We start from the raw sequence: 16,129 nt of genomic DNA, 5'->3' as shown, positions 1-16,129 counted from the left end.
TCTGAACATTTAAAGTGTTACATTCCTGTTCAGATATTTACTGCATATGAAAACATCACTGTAGAAGTGAAGATACAAATCTTTTTGTTTTCCAAAGTCTATAATCTGTCAAAATAAGTCCTTGATCCATAGTGGTCGACATGAAAATGGTAACAGCTTCGGCCACTGCAAAAAGCTATACGATTTTAAACGGCTAAAGATCTCAATTTAACAAAAAAATGTAGGTCCCACTTTATATTAGGTGGCCTTAACTACTATGTACTTACATTAAAAAATAAGTACAAATGTACTTATTGTGTTCACATTGTATTGTAAAACACTTTTGCTGCTATGGAGGTGGGCATAGGGGTAAGGTTAGGGAGAGGGTTGGATGTATGGGTAAGTTTAAGGGTGGGTTGAGCTGTAAAGTATGGGTCAACAGTGTAATTATAAATGTAATTACAGAAATTAAATACAGATTAATTACATGTAGTTTTTTTTAAAGTATAAGTACAATGTAAAAACACGTATGTACACAATAAGTACATTGTACTATATTATTAATTAAAACGTAAGTACATAGTAGTTAAGGCCACTTAATATAAAGTGGGTCCAAAATTTAAATATAAAAATAAATGAAACACAAAAAACGTCTCACACTTCACCTTTACTCGCATAACACAAATTAAATGACAGTATAATGAAATGTACACACAAAATCACAGAATTGCAACACTAATACAAAAGATTTTGCTCAAAATGGAAAATTGAAATGTTGTATACATTGACAGTACTGTTGGTTGATTCTGAAACTAATAAAAAGGAGAACTAACACTACAGTGAATAGGTCAGGTGGACACTGTTATTTGACCAATGCCACTAGTCAAATAATCAGCCCGACTAATACATCAGTCAACAGTTTTGTTTTGTTTTGTTTTTATTACTTTTATCATTTGTTTTTAACTGGAGAAAGAAGAATATCACTGACTCTCCCTTACAGAGTCCAGGACATTCAGATCTTAAGGTGACATCCATCTCTTCATGCTCTAATGTCTGGACACAGTCAGAAGTTAGTGGATTTTCTGCAGGAAAACACAATGAAAAATTCAGACCAGACTTCAGAGCATAACATGAATCCAAAACAAAAGCAAACCAGAGACCAAAGCACACTTGAGCTTTATTTTACCTGGAATAGAAAGATATCATTGTTCCTGTGTCTAAACATAGAAATATTTTCAATTACATTTATCAAGAAAAGCCAAAAAAACAGTTTCAAAGAGGAATAAAAACATTTATTTTTTGATTAGCATGAACGTACACATCATGCATTAAAGTCATAATGAATCACAGTAGCAAGAAATCTTTTTTTCTGTATTGTAACTTAAATCAGAGTGTTACAGATTATCAGAAGTGAAATAAAATGACTTGAAATTTTGAGATGTGGCCATTGCATTTTAAAAATGAAGATGAGCTTGCAGTCAGTTGAGGAGGATGGGGTTTAAACTGAATAAAGAAATGGAGTAGTCCAACATATGTCACCAAAATAAGCCTCTCTCTCTCATAGAAAGATTGAGTTATGGCTTTTTGATTAAATATCAAAAACAGCAAACAAGTACCCTCATTTACAAACAAATCACAGAGAGAGCGAGAGAACGAGAGCTTTCTTCAGTCAGCTTGGATGTGCATCACTGTCTCTTGGCAGCTTTAAAAACACAAAATCTTATTTGTTGACCATGTGGAGCTCGTTGCATTTTACATCTAATAATGCTGTGATGTAGTGTGAACTATGCTGAGAGGAGACGTGGAGACTTTAATAGATGATTAAGAAGGTAGTCCTTTTCCAAACAGAGCGGGAGTGCTGAGCTGACTACACATACAGTATAAGCCATAACAGCAGCAAATGACCCCAGATCAGCGGGATGATTCCACAATGTTCTGGAAGAAATTCCTCTATTCCAGTATTTGGTTATGTGCTGAATTGTGTGAGAGGATGTGCGGTGTGAGCTAAACCCCCAGGAAATTGGTACATGAGCTAGAGCCAGGTAAGAGAACATCTGCTGAAGGGAGATATAAAACACACACACAACCACAATCCCCATCTTAATCACCTCTCAGTTGATGGATGCTATTTTGTGTGGCCAGAGATAGCTGGCCACAGCCTGAGAGAGGGAGTGAGCACATCAGTATAACTAGAAGCATGTGTGTGTGTTTCAATAGATCTCATCAAATGCATAATGAAATGAGGAATGCATGCACCTCAAAATTATTTTTCTTTGTGCTGACATAACAGCAACATCCAAAAACCCTACAATAAAACACCTAGACGGTGGACCTACACTGATATTTCCTGCAGGTATGCAACAGGACAATATACGGTAGATCTCTCGTGCCTCAAAAACAGCTTAGGTCTGACCATCTCTTAACTAATAAATCAACAACAGATATGAATATGATATGACAAATATCCATGCTCCTCTGGGAATCACTGCAACTAAAATTTAAAGAGGCATAAATAAATAAGAAGTATAATAAATAAGTAATCAGATCCATTAACCAAATTTACCCTCTGAAATTAAAGAAAGTTCACATTTTGTTGTAATTAGCATTTCTTTAAAAACAAACAACAACAACAAAAGTGATCAGTTGAATTCATACCCCTGCTCACAAACTAGCATTTCACTCATGGGGTAATTTAATGGACATAATCACTTCCACAGTGCAGTGCAATTTTTAGAAATTGCGAGAAAATGAAGCACAAAATTCATCACGAGGAAGTTTCCCACAACAAGACAAAGCAACCTTGATGATTCACTTTTAAGCTTCTGGAAATCTTTACTAAACAGTAGTGTTTAAATCAAGGGTGTTTTTAGCCTTTCTTCAGTAGAGGGGCCTCCATCAAAAAAATTTTTTTAAAAAAATTAGCACTGAGCAAAGCACTGAGATTCCCGTGAAAATAAGCAAGTAGTCGACATGCATAGAGTCAACAGAGTTTACCAAGAACACAGTCTTCACACCACAAGCCCGAGTCCTTGAACTGATGCATATCAGTCCAGCAAGCAACTTCCTCTCCTATCCACCCTACACACATCTTCTGCCAATCTGACTGTTTTTCCAAGCAAAAGTAACATTTTGTACAGTTGCTGATTACTGCCTTTAAAGTAACTATTAAATATTTCTGCAAGCAAAGTGAACAGAGGTGGTGTAAAATATCAGGTTAGCTGCCAAATCTAATTATGGCTTTGAATGTACTCTCTGCACTGGTGGACCTGCCAAAGACACAGATCAAGGGCAAACAATATATCTATTTGAAAGAAATGAGTAATAAATGCAAAACAGGAACAGAGAACTAAATCTTTTTGTATTTTTTTTTTGCACAAATCAAAAAAGCAGAGACACTTAAAACTGTATGAACTTCTGTCAGTGTGCCGTCAACTCTCGATCATGATACAGAGGCTTTCAGTTTCCATAGACACACACAAAAAAAATTAAAAAGCCTTATCAGACATGCACAGTTTGAAGAAGAAGAAAAAAACACATCGTTGATCAGTTTTCCGTTCGTATTATGAGCTCACAGACCCTATTAAAGGAAATTCAGCAATATCAGAACATCTCAGCCAGGTAACACCTGTCATTAACACACTAATTTAAACTTAAAGGGTTTAGTTTGCACAAAAAATAATTTTGGTCCAAGACTATGACTGTATTGTCTCTGTGAAACACAAAAGATCCAGCATGACAGCTTCAGTCACCATTCACTTTCATAGACACCATTCACTTTCAAATGGTGACTGAGGCTGTCATTCTTCCTTTTCACACAAGTTTTTTAAATTTTGGGTGAACTAACAGTTTAACTAACAGCAATCTAATTTTTATAATGGTCTATTATTATTATTATTATTACTATTATTTTAAGAGCATGAAGGATGTCCATTGATATCAAATAATTAATATGACGAATTTAAATATTCCATCGGTATCTAAGTGATGTCATCTGCCTGGAGTTTGGTTATTATCTGCAATAATCCGTTTTTATTTCGGTGCTGAAATCTGAGTGGCGGTGCTCGTGCACTTCCTCTCACTTGATTGACAGCTCGTCAACAGCGCTCGCGCCCCGCACGCGAAGCGATGGAGCTTTCTCCTAAATCGACTACATCACACATTATCCATCAAAATACACACATGCGGTCTACTAATAGCGTGTTTTAAAACAGCCTGAGCCTGAGTCTTTTCTACAGACGCTCTTCCGTGAGTTTTTCGGGAGAACGAGTTAAAGTTAGTGATTCCCCTGAGCTTCTTAGACAGCTCCCTCTACATCAACAATAACACGCTGGGAGCTTTCTACAACACCTCCACTGCAAAACCATCTCTCATGCAACTTAAGACACAAGAACAGAGGTTAAATGCATTAAAACGGCATCTTAATACAGCAGGTAAGTAGTACGCGTACTTCTAACGGTACAATAAGATCTGCCTGCACACTACGCGACTGGAAATTGAGCGCAGCGTTTTACCTTTAGTTCCGCACTCTCCGCCATCTTGTGACTGCTAGCGCAGGCGTGACGTCGTCGGGTCACGTGGTGTACACGCGCAGCTCGTTGCCTGCGTAACCGTTCACACGTTTTTCAAACAGTGGGGTCCGAGATGTGGCTCTAGGTTTTTGCGTGGAAAAGCAGTATGTTGTGGAAAAGTTAATATGCTTACCACTCCGAAAAATTGGTGCATCACTAGAGATTCAGGGATAGGAAGGCTAAGCTTGTTTTAGGGCGTCTGAGCGAACTTCCTCAGGATTTTTAAAGTGCCCTGAAGCTCATTAATTTATTTTAGTATGACAATAGGTTTAAACTATATTACCATTATATAATTTTTAGTCGGAATTAACTAACACACACACACAGATATATATATATATATATATATATATATATATATATATATATATATATATATATATATATTTATATATATTTATATATATTCAAATAAATAAGCTAAAGGGCACTCTATCCAGATCCGTTCAACACCAACAAAAGGAACAGAATGGCTGCAGTATCCAAAGTGCCTGGGTTTTATTTTAAATTAAGCAGACATGCAGGTAAATCATTGACCGTTTTACTTGTCTTGCTGCTGAAAACATTGAGGAAAAATATTTTTTATTGATTTTTTTCTTTACTGAATTTCCAGAATTGTTACTACCCCCTGAAACATCTCATACAGAGATGTTCTGGCATAAATAAATCCAGAGCATGCACAAGTCAGTTTGCCCAGATAAAATAAATAAGTGTAAAATGTCATAGTTTTACTAAACAAAGTGTGTAACATGAAAAACATATAGTAATAAATAGCTTTGTAATAAACCACACAAATTACAGTATTTTACTTTAGATTCTAAAGTACAACAGGTGCATGGTTAAATTATGAGCATAGTGGAAATATTCATAAGGTTCACAAGTCACACTTCAAACAGATCATCAAGAAACACATGCTGGGTTTAGTTCTTTATTATTTTTATAGTATATTTGCAGATAATAAATCACAAATAGGCATAAAACTGTTCTTATATTCTAAAAATTGCCTTGAAAAGCTTTACATTTATGTTGTGTTCTCTAGTTATTTATAATAATTTTTGTTCTGTATGTTTGTAAAAGGTTTATTATTGTTGTCATTATTATCATTTTATAATCAAACGAAGTACATTGTCTGTAATTACAGACCATTTGTATCTTTGAATAAGCAATGTGCAATGTCTGTTTTCACCACTAGATGGAAGTGTTGTATTTCTCAACAGAAATAGACTCCGATACTCTTTTTTGGGTTAGTGCGTTTATAATGCACTTTAAACAAAAGGAAATAAACAAAAACTACTGAGCAAGTTTGCAGTGTTTGCAGAAATATAGACTAATAAATATAGACCTATATTAAAAAAATAAAAATTAAATAAAATCTGTAATATGGTGAAAGGCAACAGTGTTTTCATGAGAAAACATTACTGTTTAATATATATTTTTATCTTTCTGTAGGGTAGCTTATGTAACCCGGGCGTTAGCCTATTATCCCGCAAATGTTTTTCCAGGCATGAATATCAGATGAGGTCAATACAGTTTCTGGAATTTGGTGGCCTAAAATAGACTATTTCATGTAATCTGTGATAATTAAATACTGTACACTCTCAGAAATAAAGGCACAACAGCTGTCACTGAGGATGTGCCTTTTCAAAAGCTAGATATTTGTACCTAAATGGTAACTTAAAAATGCATATTAGTATTTAAAGTGTACATATTAGAACTTAATATAGGTACAAAAGTGTACCTTTTGAAAAGTTTCCACCCCAGTGACAGTTTTTGTACCTTTATTTCTGAGATTGTAACAAAAGTGTGTTTGAAACACTGTGTGGAGATATTTTGGAGTCAATACTTGTGGCTTTAACTGAACTTTTATTGAAGAATGAGACAAGAGATCATATTATTTTTGAAAAACGAGAGAAAGAGAGAGAGACTCCAGATGACATTTCATTTGAGCACTTTCATGTGGCATAACAACTTTAGTGGTATTCTCAATTGTTTATTTTAGAAAAATATGGGATAAGTGCTTGTTCAAACTTTGGTTCGTTTTACACTAATATGAAATACAGCTGATTTTAAATCATTTTTGTGTTGATTCATTTTGGATATAAGTCTGAAATGCTGCTCATTTAAAGTGCTTAAAATAGACAATACACAATTAATTAGGGATAGCACGTCAGTGAATTCATTTAGAGTAAAACAAATACATGTAAAAACACATAAATACATAAATAATAATAATCAATAATTCCAGTTTAGGAAATTTCACATTATACAGTTCATTGCACATTGCCACATCTTATGTAGGCTATTTGTATTGATTAAAAAAAATTCAGCTTATTTACAGGAGTAACAGCATAATTATTAGAATGTTTCTTGTCATCCTCTGGTTTCTTTTACTGTTTTCATAAAGTCATCCTTCATCCACAGTGGCATGTTCAAACGCCAGTGAATAGCCTTCTTGATGGATAGTGGCCTCAGTGATCGCTGTGCATAACTTGAACCTCTCAAACAGAGTAAGTGGAGAATTCCTTTGGGGGAGGTTTACAGATGTCACTGGGATCCTGGGATGCAGCTGTAAGTTAAGGTGGTAAGAGGGGTGGCTTGAATGTGCAGGTCCCTGTGCAGTGGCGTGGAGTGAGCATTTTGCAGGAGAAATGGTGAAGAGCGTCGTGAGCTTCTAGGGAAAAGTTTGATTTAGATCCATGAAACACAGCACAAAGGAAATATACAGCTAAACCTACAGATTTTTTTAATACTGAATCATGCTACTTTGTCCAAATATGTCACAATGACATGACTCACAGTATGATGTATGTCTAATGCTTGAAGATTAGAAAGTGCATGAAGATTCGATCAAACTTTTATTTATATGTACTTTTTAAGTACATTAATAAAAAAGAAAAAGTAGCACTTGCATATTTCTTTTGTAATTCTTTTAGAATAATGTAACAAAAAAGTTGATGGTTATGTTTCTAAATTACCTTTAAGCTTCTGCTGAATTGCATAACGAGCCTTTCTCTCCTGTTCCAACTCGTTGCACAATGTGTCTAAATAAAATAAAAAAAATTAATTAATTAATAATTTGGGGTGGATCGTAAACATTAAATGTTTCTTAAATTTCCTGAGACCTATATATATATATATATATATATATATATATATATATATATTTATATTATGTCTGTATGAAAGTATGCAAGTGTTACTTTTTCTAAACTCTCCTTTTTTCTTTTGACTAGTGCAAATTATGGGTTACTGTACCTCGTACAATCTGCAGCTGCTGGACCATCTCCTCTCGATAAGACAGTTCCCTCTTCATTTGATCCTGAAAATTATCTGTTAGAGTCAACACGTATTATATTACCTTAAGTAATAAATAGAAGAAATGATATAGCAAATTAAAGCATGATGTGAATATATGCATCTCTTAATTACCTTTCAAACTTTGAAATTCCCGTTCCAGTTTTTTTCTTAGCTCCACTTGCTCCAAGAGCTGCTTTTGTAGCTCCTCTGTGGAGACCGACAGAAATAACACCATTTACCATATCACTGTGACTTTTAATCATCACACATATCCCAGTAGCTTCTTTTGGAGAAAATGATTCCCAGTTTTTTTTTAATCATGTATTTTCACCCTCTGTTTGGTTTTCCTGTCTAATAGCGCTATTTAGGTTACTAAGGCTAAACACACGGTCCCCGTGTTCTCAAGCATGACATTGCAAAATAATTAGGACAGTTGCCTGAGGGGTGTGTGGAAAACGAGCCTGGCAATGTGGATCGTCTGCAGTTCAAGGACGATTCTCAGTTAGCGATCACACGCATTTTTTCAACGCATAATGCGTGTAAAATGGAGAAACACTGCACACAAAGCGCTATTTGCCTTAAAACAGACATTGCCTTTTCTGTTTTTAAACAATCTTAAAAGCCAGTTGGATGCCTCTATTTGTAATAATTCACGTTATCTTGTGTATAATCTATCGTTTTAAAACCCTAACCCTAACAATGGAATAACACAGCTTAAATTTGTCCATCAAATATCTAAATAATTACCTTTCGCCATATTGTCGATGTCTTTCTCGAAATTAAATCTGTTATCAGTACTTCTAAATGTAGCGTCGCCTGCCACAAAATAAAGAAGAAATAGACTATAGACTATTACACTGAATTTTAAAGATGATTTATTTTGTGTTAATATATATCATGTGTAAACACTCACACAGACAGGACAGTGATTTTATGGCTACTCACTTGGGCTCTCTGTGCAAACGCTTGTTTGATCCGAGCATGATTTCTGTGATTCACACTCGTCTTCAGAAGGGCTGTTGTTTGAGATGTGTGAATCTAAAGAGAAATAGTCTTGTTAGCAGGCCACTTATTCAGAGTGCAGAATTAAACATAATTTATTATAGAATCGACGAAATGAAAGCTGGTAAAATTATAAAGGCTAGTAGCATATACTCTATAAAATAGCCTACAAATGAATTATACATTGGGGGAACGTTTTCCCAGTCATCTCAATAGCAAAACTTGTCACAGTTTACCCGAGTTTACCCTTTTCTTCTTCTTCTTCTTCTTCTTGTTTCTGTAGTCTTACCGTTTGTTTCAGGTGCGCAGCGAGGAGGTTTGGTGGCCAGTGTTCTCTGAAGAGATGCTCCCTCCGTTTCATGTGAGTACACCTGCAAAAAATTAACCAAGCTTTTCAAAAATAAATGCAACCCCAATTACGCATCATTTTCTTCAGACAACAGACTGCGTTTAAACTCTTCTAACGATCTACGAATATTTGGCAACATCACGCCAAATTGCTTGTAGGCTATTACAAGGTAAATTCGGTCAGATGGACTGACAAAGAGAATCATTTGCACACTATCCACAGGGGAGCCCTTACCACAAAGCACCAATAGCCCGCGGGAGACGACAGAAATGACCATTCACTCTAAACATTTCATTTGCTATAATTACGCGCCGCTGGGTTCTTTTTTATTTAGATCGTTCTACGTTAATAAATAGAATATAAATTATCTGTATCCATAACAACATAAATTGTTCACAAATAGAAAACTGTGAATGTGGAGTCCATAGGCTCATAATTATGCATCATTAATCTATTCATTACATTACATTAAAGACTGCTGTACAAGTGCTATTCTGGACAAAATTACTGCTTTTATTCAGTATGCCATTTTGTTAATTCAAAATAATTGTATGCTACTTTTAATTATATGTAGCTATTTATTTTAGGTTTTAATACTTGATATTGATTTTGAATGGTTTCAGTGCCATTGAATATGAAAGTTTGTGTGACTCACTTCGTAAGCAATGGCATCCTTTTTCTTTGCCACCTCCTTGTTCTGCTTCTGATCAGTGTCTGTCCGGTCATCGTCCGGCGGCGTTTGACTGTTTTCCCTCACGGGACTTTGTCGATCATCCACGGAAAGTTGTATAGACTCCTCATCCTCCGGGATTCTGTGAGACTCCACGTCGACATCTGGATCTTCCCCGCTGTCCTCACACGGAGAGGCCGATCTGTAGCTGGAGCTCTCGCTCACAAAATCTGGCGACAAATGGCCAGGATGAGTTCCGCTGTACGCGTCCCTGTTCCCGTAAAGTTTAGCTATGCTCTCTGCGTCTTTAACGACAGGTCTGAACGCAGAAATATAGCTCAGTTTCCTGTGGGTGCTGGGTTGCCCCTCATTTGACCTGGCCTCGTCCCCAGACTTGTCCTCGTCGTTCCTGAGGGACTGCGAACTGGAGCAGCGCTCGCTGTCGAACAGACTGTCTCTAGGTGTGTTTCCTCCCCGCTCACTTTCTGACAGGTCTGTCTCTGTGTGTCGGCCACCCATGAGCTCCGTGTGTGGTTTTGGTTGTGCTGGTTGATAGGAGGAGAGCGGAAGGCTGCCCGCGGTGGGCCAAAACATGGGGAACGATGGATAGATACCGTCCTTTGCACCGGGCCAAAACACACCAGGTACACTGGTCTTATTTTGCTCCCCAACTCCATCGTCCTTCTTTTGACACAGTCCAAATGCTGGGAAACTATATGGATGCGGGAAGATGGGTGGTGGGATCTTCTGAAGCATGCCGAAACTCTTACTAGGCACGGGGATGAGCGGGTAGTTACGCACGCTGCTGGTTAAGCTGAGGTTCCCACGGTCGTCGTCGCAGCGCAAAGTTTTGTGAGGAATATCAGGGGAAGCGGTCTGCGTGATGTTTCTGGAGGCCTGCGGTTTAAGCTGGGAGGACATTTCTGATCCATGCCCTGGCATTGCCCGTTTCCGGCTCCCGCCGTTAAACATGGCCTTGACGTCCTCCCACGCGTGACAAAGGTCATCAGACAAGCTTTTGTCGGCGAGTTTTAGATGGCGTCTCCATGAATTGAAATTGGCAGCGTCTGGCTGTGTGTATTTAGACTCAGGTGTGCGGTGCGAATGAAATATAAATTTGTTGGGCGAAAAATACATATTGCAGTAGGTGCACTTGATGCATTTTGCCCTGGAGCTGTTGTACCTCGCAGGTATGAAGCTTCCTCGGCTGCCCCAGGCGCACTCGTGGGAAACATCGAATGCAAAATTCTCGGGTAATTTCGGAGGGTTGTGAGCACCGAGGAAGGATTTGCAGAGGCGCTCGGCCTCGCGTTTGGTGATCATGCCACAGCGGCGCGAGGAGATGGGCATCGCCCCCGCGCGCCTCAGGATCTCCAGCTGCACCGGCGTGCACTGCACACACGTAATTCCAAGCGCCACGCGTCTGTTGTGGATTTCGTTGTAGCTGTAGTTCTTCAATAAAGTGTTGGAAATCTGCGCCAAACACAGTCTCTCCTGACCGTCGATGACCAAAGAGACGATGGGCACTCCGTACAGCACAGTCTCACTCACTTGATTCGGCTTCAGCGAGCTGCTGCTGGAGTAAGGCTGCAGTTCTTGCTTTGAGGTGGGGGAAGAGCAAACATCTCGTCCCGTAGAAAGCTGACTGGGTATCGACTCCATTCCTGGAAGTCTGTGGAGAAATGTAAAATTACACTTCAATTCAAGAATTCAATAACAACTTTGGAGATATGATGTGGAATTATTCATGTGTGTGTAAGCGTTATCCTACAAACACATTATTATTATAATAATTACTACTATTTTTGTTACTGTTTTTATTATGAATGTATTATTAGTTTTTAATATAAGCCTACAACAGTATCTAAAAAAGGCTGCCTATTTGCTATAGCTACAATTTTGTCTGTCACATTTGTATTTTGTTTAATCCTCGATATAATTACTTTTCCAAGATTAGAAATTATATTTAAAAATTACAGTTTTTACAATAATTTGAATAACCATTTTAGCATTGTATTAAAGACTTTACTGTTAGTATTTTTAGTTAACACTTTAGGTTTTAAATGACAGCTTTAGGCCTGCTAAATAATATTTTAAATGAATATCTCGCTTTTTAGGTTGAGAATATTCCCGGCTCTAACTCTATCCCTGAAAGCTCGCACTCTCTGACCTGAGAGCCTGCATCATTGCTTAATGTCTCCAAATCGGCTCAGAAGCCGGAGCGATTACTTAAAGGCCTCTTACGGCTCTTAATACGCAAAGGGGCAGAAGGGAAGAATCTTTTAGCTACTCCAATGAGCTTAGCAACGAGGAAAAGAAGCAGTAAGCCGCTTTCTGTGTAATTACACAGCCTATTTTGTTCGACTTTGATCTGTTAATAAAAGTCTTATCATTTATAATTAAAACATTGCGCAAGGAGCTGTTATATTTTAGTCCTACACATATATTCGTTTGCTAGATGTATCCGTAATTCTTACAGCTTTAACGATGCACAATTAGGCTATTCTATAGATTTGTCATATTGTTTTGTATCAGGTTAGGTCTGTATCAAGTTAAACAATTAGCCTATATTTCCTAATAACGGATCTGCGTATTTTAAAACACTACAGACTGGCCTTTCTTTATTCTTCAGACTGTCCTAAACATTTTTACTAAAAACAATTTTGGCAATATCAAGCGCGCTAATTTACAAAAATACATACGATGATTATTATTTTGATCAACTTGTAACTATATAAAGAAACCTACCTTTTTTATCAGGAAACGAAGTCGGATGAGCGAGTGTGTTTGCGTCAAATTAACAGGCCTAAAACAAGGACAAAACGTCCGTCTGAAGTGCGTGATGAGAACTGCAAGACTAGATAAAGACTCTCCTCTCAGAACAGCTTTAGAGTTTCCATCCCACTCAGCTCTCGTGCGTGGTGACGGGAGCGCGAGCCGAGTGACCACATGGCAGTCCCGGAGCTCGTGCCTCTTCTTAATAGGTTGTGCGCGATCTGCTTCAAGAGAGGGGACGCCAGAAAGAATAAGAAGGCACACCCACCGAGATCAAATCCGATTCTGGTATTAACCGTTTGCTTCCACTACTCCAAAACAAAGATCACTGCCAATTTATAATTGAGCTACTTCTACAGGCAGACTTACAGATAGATAGATAGATAGATAGATAGATAGATAGATAGATAGATAGATAGATAGATAGATAGATAGATAGATAGATAGATAGATAGATAGATAGATAGATCGTAAATCATAAAATCAAATAAAGACAAATATCCCATTAAATGCAGGGCACTATTGCAGCTTTAGTGCTTTTGTCCGAATATTGCGCATGAATAAAGTGGTAATAGAGAGATGAAGAAATGAACAACGGTAAATTTAGATGATTTTGTTATTTCCCCCCTCTGATTGCACGTACACCTGCGTCTTATTGTTTTTGGACTAATAAGTTTCCCATGAATTTTACAACTCAATAATGTTCATGTCTGAGTGACACGTCGAGAACCAAGCATTATATCATTATGGATTTGAATTGAACATTTCCTCCAGGCTAGTGTCCGCAGGCCATGCAGTCTAAACTGCTATTAGAGGCTCGTGGTCATCGCATTTTACGTCACATGTCTCCCAGTGAATGATGCACATTTGTTAAACACACCAGGCAGTGAGAGCGGCTAGCGTGTACAAACAGTGATATACCAGAGCAATGGACTGAGGTAAGTGGTGCAACCTTATATGACCGTATTAACTATTTAAAGCATGATCAATGACCTCCAGTTAACCCCACTAAGTCTTGACGTAAAGATATCAATATTGAACCGGGCAGAGTTGTGCTGTCCTCTCTAACATTCGACAGCGGATAATATGTCATTCTCAGAAATGTTTTGGCGATGTGTGCAGGCATCACCAGTCACGCGCTTCAGTGCCCGCGTCTCCCACTTAGGAGGGTTTGCAAAGACAGACGTTGGTTAAAAAAAAATCAACGTAGTCTGTGTTAAACAACTGATATAGGCCTATTCACCTATTATTTTTGTTAAAAAAAAATCCAATCCATTTAATTATCCCAGCCTGCGTCTATATTGTATTACCTTCCGTCATTCGTTGAGGTGTCAGGGCTGTGTAAAGACAGACCTGATTAAACGGTAGTTAATTATATAAAATGTTAACAATTACCCGGAATTAATTAGTTAATAATGTCCAAAAATGCCTTAGAGGGATGGTTCTTCTTAGCAGAGCGATTACCTCAGAACTGCCTTCGAGCTAAACTGTGTTTTGCGTTGAGTGAACTTAAGACATATGGATAGGTTGTATTATTGGCTGTCTGACACAAGTAGACTAAACGGATGCGTTTTTATTATAAACTATATTACAAAATGTTTGAGCGAAAAATAAACAAATAAATAAATTTTAAAGCATACAGTCAGCTTATGTCGACAGAGTTGAAAACAAATGGGAAAGTTTTCAAATCTGTCAAGTGATGCTCAGCTGACCAAGGGGCCATTGCCTTAACCTAATTCATTATTAATAGGAAGGGAAACTTTAACCAGATCTGCCTGCTCGTGTCTCCTTTCACAACCAAGAAGCTTCGTTCTGGCCCAACAATAATTACAATTTTATTCTGTAATTATTCCTTTCTTGTTAATTATTTAGAGGTCAGACTCAGTGCAGCATTGTTAGTGTTTATGGCGGGGAGAGAGGGGCTCACATGTCCTACAAGACTGGATCATCCCACGAACAGATACAGCTACACAACAACCGTCTTTGAACAAGCCACCCTGCCATCATTTAGCCAGACCTCTGAGAGGAATATCCCTTGTAATGCACGTCCATTTATCACCTCAAAATACTGAAAGCACTCCTATCAAAAAATGTATTTATAGTCATTTAATATTTGGATATATTATTAATGTTATTAATGCATTAATAAAACGTTAATATAAAATTAATATTTAGACTATTAATTTTATTACCGACAAGGCTGCTTTGTGTTAAGCCTATTGTGCTCAGTAACCTCTCTGACATGCTATTAAATAATCAATGATTGTTTTTACATAACGGTTGAATCAATACGATAAATATTGTGTTTCAGGACGACATATGCCATTATTGGCTCATTAATATACAAGCTATTCTATTACACGAGCATGAGTAAACTAATTAAAGAAACTTTATATAGGCCAGTTGCTGAGTAAAGAAAGCCTTTTCGTATAGCCCATTGCACAGTTCTTTTGCATTACATTATGATTAAAACATACTTAACATATTAGTTGTGCACAGTTTTGCTAATGCGCTGAGATTCTGTATAAATATATGAAGTAAATTGAGTAAAATAAAGGCTCTCCTTTTATTTATTTTTTCTGTCAGTATGGTGACAAAGTGTTCGGACAACAGAAAAGACAAAAAAAATTAGTGAATATAATTTGTAATAAAGAGTAAAAAAAAAAAAGGTAGGAAGAAGCTCATTCTATTCAGAGAACGGACTAACAAGTTCAGATAACAACTAAGACGGAAACACTTCAGATTTAAACCATGTGTTTTCTAAAAATACGAGATGCTGTCGTGGAGGTCATTGCGAAGATTGGCACATAAATCAAAGGCAGACTAATTCAGCAAGAGAGGTTTAAAAAACGCATCAACTGAAAAGAAGTGTTCTACAGTCGCCGTTATATCCGCGCAGTACAAAAGCACGACCCCAATAAATTTGACTTTAGCGCGAGATCAATCAGCTTCTCTCATATTGATCTCTGTCGCCTTGACACCCCGAGTCGCCTGCCGCAACCTTTTTGTTTCGAGTGAAAATAACGTTTCGATTACTGTTTTTATTAGGAAAAGATTGCTACAAGAGGTTCACCATGGCCTGAAAATTAAGTGGTGACATTTTAATTACTAGACATTGATAAAGGAATCTTGGTAATGGCTGTGAACAGGTCTTTCGGTGCTCATCCGGGTCTCGCGCTAATCGAACTGGACTGCAGGAGAAAGGTCACATTAGAGCAGCAGTATATGGGCCCCAACAGCTAAAGAGGAGGAATACTGAGGGCCTTTAGCTGCTCGGGCCCATATACTGCTGCTCTAATGTGACCTTTCTCCTGCAGTCCACTTTGATTTGACTGGTGTTTCACCATAAACTTTCATTTATATACTATATATATATAGATCACAGGCAAGCACGCTCTTTAACATTATTCCATCTGGATATTCATTATGCTCTTTGTATTGATCACCGTAATGTTACATCCGATGCATGGTGCTATTGTAAACATTAAG

At 37.4% G+C, this 16,129-nt stretch overlaps 1 protein-coding gene across 10 annotated transcripts; it reads right to left on the bottom strand.

Annotated features, from left to right (window-relative positions):
- Positions 1-6,399: 6,399 nt before the first annotated feature.
- On the bottom strand, positions 6,400-13,004 carry LOC113082879 (SKI family transcriptional corepressor 1 homolog-B-like). Of its 10 annotated transcripts, none has more exons than XM_026254278.1 (9): positions 12,614-13,004; positions 9,851-11,537; positions 9,136-9,217; positions 8,790-8,882; positions 8,592-8,660; positions 7,977-8,051; positions 7,803-7,877; positions 7,523-7,588; positions 6,400-7,218 (listed from the first exon to the last, which is right to left on the bottom strand). In XM_026254278.1, exons 2-9 carry the CDS (start codon positions 11,525-11,527, stop codon positions 7,121-7,123), a joined length of 2,235 nt encoding a protein of 744 aa, XP_026110063.1. In that variant the 5' UTR covers positions 11,528-11,537; positions 12,614-13,004; the 3' UTR covers positions 6,400-7,120. The 10 variants fall into 10 exon arrangements, with proteins under 10 accessions (XP_026110063.1, XP_026110064.1, XP_026110067.1 ...); XM_026254279.1 differs by having other exon boundaries at positions 6,400-7,215; XM_026254286.1 differs by having other exon boundaries at positions 7,102-7,218; positions 7,803-7,866.
- Positions 13,005-16,129: the final 3,125 nt, after the last annotated feature.

Source organism: Carassius auratus, unplaced genomic scaffold, assembly GCF_003368295.1.
Source record: "Carassius auratus strain Wakin unplaced genomic scaffold, ASM336829v1 scaf_tig00037000, whole genome shotgun sequence".
Classification (NCBI taxonomy): domain Eukaryota; kingdom Metazoa; phylum Chordata; class Actinopteri; order Cypriniformes; family Cyprinidae; genus Carassius; species Carassius auratus.
Note: the sequence above shows the minus strand (reverse complement) of the source record. Positions and strands in the feature narration are given on the sequence as shown.